At 49.6% G+C, this 5802-nt stretch overlaps 1 protein-coding gene across 1 annotated transcript; it reads right to left on the bottom strand.

Annotated features, from left to right (window-relative positions):
* Positions 1 to 1629: 1629 nt before the first annotated feature.
* GPR151 (G protein-coupled receptor 151) lies at positions 1630 to 4338 on the bottom strand. Its single transcript, XM_039910326.1, has one exon. It carries the CDS (start codon positions 4121 to 4123, stop codon positions 2903 to 2905), a length of 1221 nt encoding a protein of 406 aa, XP_039766260.1. The 5' UTR covers positions 4124 to 4338; the 3' UTR covers positions 1630 to 2902.
* Positions 4339 to 5802: the final 1464 nt, after the last annotated feature.

The following is a 5802-nucleotide window of genomic DNA, read 5'->3' as shown; positions in this document are numbered from 1 at the left end:
ACTTCTGCCCCGCATCTGCTTTGACGACAACGGTGGGTGTGGGGGACGGGGAGCTGGCCCCCAGGGGCCTGGGGGCAAGAGCACCTCCCGCTTGCGCTGCAGCTTGCCGGGCCGGACGGAAACCCACGTGGGACCGTGTCCTGCGAGCAGCCGGCAAGGAGTGGAGCCGCCTTCGCGGCTCCACCGCCGACTGGCTCCAAGGGGAAGGCTTGTCCCGGTTACTCTTCCTGCCCCAGAACAGTGGGGGAAGCTAACGTCACCCCTTCAGTGGTTGCTTAGGGTGCCATACGCATATAAATTTACCGGCTGCAAAGCTTGTTCACAGAGTTGTAGTTGTGCATCTTTGTGCGTGTGTGTGCACTCATGTGTTAGTGCCTATCTGTGTGCCTATATCCTATTGTTGCTGGCTGCAAGTTACGTTATCACAGTTCCTTGGATTTAATAATAATTGTATTTCTTAAGCCCCTTGCTGTGTGCCAAGCACCGGGTTAAGCACTGGGATTGATACTAGGTAAAGAGGTTGGACACAGTCCCTGTTCCATGAGGGGCTCACAGTCTGAGTCGAAGGGAGAAACAGTTAATCAAGGATGATAATACTTGTGCGCAAGGTTGCGACTAGAATTGCTAAATTGACAGCCAGCTTTGGAAAGGGGTCATGATCTGTGGGTTTTATTTTAATCATTTATAGATTGTTTTTCTTAAAAAAAAAAAAGCCCGTTTTATTGAGGAGCAGCATGGTCTAATAGAGCCTGGACCTGGGAGTCAGGGGTCCCGGGTTCTAACCCTGGCTCTGCCACTTGCCTGCCAGTAATCTTGGGCAAATTACTTAATTTCCCTACGTGTCGTTTCCTCATCTGTAAATGGGGATTCAATTCCTGTCTCCTACGTGAGCCCCGCTTGGGACGGGGACTTTGTCCGACCTGGTTGATTTGTATTTGTATTCACCCCAGGTGCTTAAGAATGATCATTATCATTACTACATACATTTTGATGACAATTCTATAGAACAGTGCACTTGCCAGTAAGCACTTAAATACCATGATAATAATAATAATAATCAGTATCTTTCCCGTTTTCCCACGGTAAGACTTCCGGGAGGACCAATACCTTTCCTAATTTTCTTTGGCGCATCGTGAAGCATTTGAAAGAAGATTATTCTGCAGGGGAGACTTCTCAACCAGGTTTCTCGGAATGATGTTCCAGGAGAAATTAATCCTTCTTTTGGGATAACGGCATATCATTACACGTTCCTTGGGGGTCCGAGGTAAAAGGGATGAGGCGATCTCCCCGCCCCAGGCTCCTTTGAGTTGCACCAAATTGGTGTAAAAGTGAGAGTGATTTCTTTGGACGATTTTAACCTCATTCCTCTCTTGCCTCTGTTGCAATGGGCAGAGGTGAAAGCCTGGGCTGGATCAACTGGAAAACCTCCCCAGACATGACACCGCTCCTGCTGCTGTTTTCCCACAGACCAATATTTGTCATAAAAACAGTTTTTTTATTCATCAACTATGAACAGTAGCCGATTATATTCCGTAGTTATTATAACGGTGCACGTGAAATGGCTCCCTTTAAACTATCTCATCACTAAGCATGTAGTGCTTCACCTATAAAATATTTCCAGCCCCAGACCCTATTCGAGTGTTAGGAGAAGAGATCCTGTTTCGCGTGTGCCTTACTTCTGTGAGCGGAGAAAACCTACTCTGTCGGCCCCAGCGTGATGTGCTATTAACAAGGAAGGGCTAAAACAGTGTGGCGGTCTCCCAGTTTCTTCACTCAGTCGTTTTTATTGAGCGCGAATACTGTTTGCAGAGCACTGTACTAAGTGCTTGGGAGAGTACAATACAACAGTAAACACAAATTCCCTGCCCGCGGTGATTCAGTCTCTTTTGAAATATCTCTCCTCGTGTGTATAGGTCCAGGTCCCTTGGGCCGTTTGGTCTGTCTCTGCTGCCATTATCCTCACGACAAACAGCTCAAGAGCCAGGAAAAATCTGCCCAAGAACTGGGACTATGGATGGACACTCTTTCAGGATGGGAAGAGCCCTTAGATTCTCAAGGAAATGTTTTCCATTTCCAAGGAGGTCTTGGCTTCCAGCCAAACCAAGTCCCGGGGAATGGGATGAAGGGCTCAGGGGAATCTTTAATGGGGTCCTCTTATACTTCCCCAGAGGAAAAGGTTGCAGTGGAGAAACGGTTCTCAAGCACTTGCTTTTTTTTTTTTTTTTTATCAAAGGCCGCTTCCCGCTGGGCATGGCGGCCCCATTAGCTAGATTGAAATCAGGTGGCATTGTTCAATTAGGGGAAGTGGCTGGACGGTTGGGGGAGCAAATGATACTGATATTAAGACCAATATAATAGTCATAAAGGGCGAGATTTTCCTCAAAGGACTTTAAGCAGTATTTAAGGAAAAGCAACTGCAACCGTGACTTTGAAAGAGTTAAAAAAAATCAATCAGCAGAGTTCCTAGTCCTCCCGCTTTTTGCCAGGCAGATGCTAATTGTATTTTCTAGGATTAAGTGAAATCGATCTTTTCAGGTCTGAAATGGCAGTTGGAGTGTTGGTTATGCAAACTGAAAATGACATTTAATTCTCTAGGTAAATATTTAAAACATTTCTCAGAGACATTTTTCGAAATGAGCATCACGGTGATTTTGCCTTGCTTATTACCGGGAACAAAGGGAAAAACAGGAGAAGAGACATTTCTTGAGTATACAGAGGGCAAGATCATCACACCTGTTAAAACGTATCCAGCAACACTTTACATGTCGCTTGAAGTTTTTTTTGTTGTTTTTTTTTTTTATAGATACAATCTTTGGCAAAATGGATACATGACGCCGCAGTGGACAATATAACGAACCTATTTTACAGGGTGAAACTTTACCTTCCTTTCGTAATCACAGTTCTATTTCTCGCTACCTACTGTCTCTTGCTCTTCGTGTTCCCAAGGGATCGGGTCGTTATCTTGAGCAGAAGGGCCCGAGTCCCTCTCGTGCCAGAATTGTTCTACGTCTGGAAGGACGGGGTTCTCCTTCTTCTCTACGCTTTCCTCTTTGGGGAGACACTCCGGTTTCTCTCTCTCCGAGTTGGGCAGCCCGGAGTCCGGAGGTGGGCCGGCGTCCGGGAGGACCTGAGGGCGACCCGCCTGGACCGCGGCCGGGGACCCCGGGACCGGTAAGGCTCTTTTCGACGTCAGCCATTTCCACAGACTTTTGAAGCCTTCTTTGAACTCCTCCGACATCACTAGAAAGATGAGGGGGTCCGCAGCCGAAATGGCAAACATGGACACTTGACACAGGGCTATGAGGCCTTGGGGTGGGGCAGGACTTCCCTCCCTGAGATTCCAAACCCAGAGCCAAGCGGACCATTCTGGGAGCCACAGGATCGCGGCGGTCACGGTGACGCTCAGCAGCATCACCGTCAGCCGCCTGGACCGCATCTGGTTCCTCAGGTTCTGGGTCTTGGTTCCCCGACGCCGGCACTGACCGTAAGCCTTCCAGAAGTAAAAGCCGGAGAAGAGCAGAGGGAAGCCAAAGGCGAGGAGCGGGTAGAGCTTACCAAATACGTACACGAACCTTTGAGCCGGGGCCGGCACGTCCATGACGCACACTCCCACCCCCGCTTCGTGCCTGAAGGTGGTGAAGAACCATTCCGGCAGGGGCAAGAGGGCCGCCGTCCCCCAGATGGCCAGCAGCACCGCCCAGACGGTGCCCTGGTTGAGGTGTCCCTGTTTGGCCGGGTTCCTGGCGTACAGGAAGCACACTCTGGCCACCACGGCCGTGGTCAGGCTCTTGGCCACCATGCACGTGTGGGCGAACCAGTCCGCCGACTTGCACGCAAACCAACTCAGGTTCCAAGCCCCCCTGGAATACACCGCTGCCCGGAAGGGGGCTGAGAACAGCAGGAGCGAGAGGTCGGCCGCGCTCAGGTTCAGGATTAGGGAGTGGATCATGGAAGGTTTCTTTTTCCGAGCGCCGTAGAGGAGGGTGCAAATCACGCACAGGTTTCCCGTGAAACCCAGCAGGCAGATGGCTGCTAAGAGAGCCGGAATGACCCGTCTCCACTCGTGGGAGTCATGGGGCTGATAGCCTCCGGAGAAGTGGAACTGAGGCCGGGAGGTGTTCATGATGCTGGAGTTGGAGCCCGGGGCGGCGATTTCTTTTCCGTCGGAAGTTCTCCTCGGCTGGCGTTAGCTTCGCCCCCGGAGTCGCCTCCGATCCTCAGCCCTTCTGAGACGGAAAGGTCCCGTCGCTGGTTCTGGGAGCCGCCTGCTTTCCCGTCCGCCCCTCGTTCATCTAACTGGAATCAGACGCTCTTGAAGGAGGTAGGAGGTAGAGCGCTCCTGCCTGCTCGGCGTTATATACCTTGCCACTCTGTTGATTGACACTCTCCGGGACCGCTCATTAGCAAGTCTAACAGTCCGTTTTACCAGTCCGGGGGAATGGTTGAAACCATCCCTCCCAGACAGATGAAGGAGGAGACTGTCTCAGAAGATTATGTCGCACGGGAGACCAAACTACCGGTCAAACCAATAGTTTTGTCTTGATTCTTTGGAAATAGAATCCATTTCCACCAAAACAGCTTCTCTGTTTTGAAATGAGTTTTCTTCCTGAGCAGCTCAAGGGAGATGTGAGAGGAGACGATGTGGAGTTTGTCAGGGAGAAGGAGGGCTCAGAGATCTTGGTAGGTTTACTCTGCTTTCCTGATTTCCTTATAGGAGTTCCTCTCAGTGTGCTGGAAGATTAAGGCGGGCAGCCTCATGGTGAGTTTAAAGCAAAGGGATTATTTAGGTGAGTGGCTCACCTCATGTTTATTTATATTTAATATATAAATATATGTTATATTTAGATGATCCGACTGAATTATTTTGATTCCCTTCAGCTGTGGAAGGGAAGGGGCTCTTACTGAAGACTTTATGGATTCGTAGAAGCCTGAAACTCAGAAGGAGGTGAGAAGTTACTGATTTCTTAAAAGATGGAGGAAAACTTTTCACTTGGCAGGGAAAGCTGCATGTGAGGAGGAGGGTGTGTTTGTGGGCTGCCTTTTCAGTGAGGTTGGCAGAACTTTTTGCACCCCTTCTAAAAAGGTGTGGTAATATTGCATAATTATATTGGGGGCATGGGAGTGGGAGGCTCTGTCCTAGTCCCTGGGATGGGGAGAAAGGACCTTTCCTAATTGCCTGGGGGATTCACCCTCCCCTGCCACTTGTTTGGCAAGTGGGAGGAGAAAATTGCCCCGGATCTGAGAGTCAGCATGACATGAGTCAACAGGGACAAAACAGGTCTTCTCTCCTTCCTGGGAGAGAACCCTTTCCAAGTAACAGGGAACGTCATAAACCAACTCTCAGCCCTGGGTGGTGGTCCAGATCCCGGGGTCCCAGATTGCTGGGACAACCCCCTCCCCAGGGGACCTGAGGATTAACTTCCAGAGACCAGGGAGGAGGAGCTGAATCGATGGTCAGCTAACCCTGCCTCTAGCCATTCGCGGGATGATTCTTCCAGTAACCCCCTCTGCCTCCCAAAAAATCTCAGTAGTGACCAGGATAATGCTTCATTTGCATCCAAAGATGGAACACAATATCCGTTCCTTTGGTGTTTTTTTGAATGTCAAACCAATAGGCATTATGTATTTTCTCTGTCTTTCATTTCACACTTCAGTAGCTTATTGGAGCCACTGCCTTGGAGCGCTTGTTCTCTCCTTTGGTTTTAGTTGCAGCCTAAATACAGATGGTCCCCAGATGTACAACTCTAGCCTCTAATGTTGGTATTTAAGCACTTACTATGTGCAGAGCACTGTTCTTAGCAC

This window comes from Ornithorhynchus anatinus, chromosome X1, assembly GCF_004115215.2.
Source record: "Ornithorhynchus anatinus isolate Pmale09 chromosome X1, mOrnAna1.pri.v4, whole genome shotgun sequence".
In the NCBI taxonomy this organism is placed as follows: domain Eukaryota; kingdom Metazoa; phylum Chordata; class Mammalia; order Monotremata; family Ornithorhynchidae; genus Ornithorhynchus; species Ornithorhynchus anatinus.
This window is presented reverse-complemented; position numbering and strand designations above follow the sequence as displayed.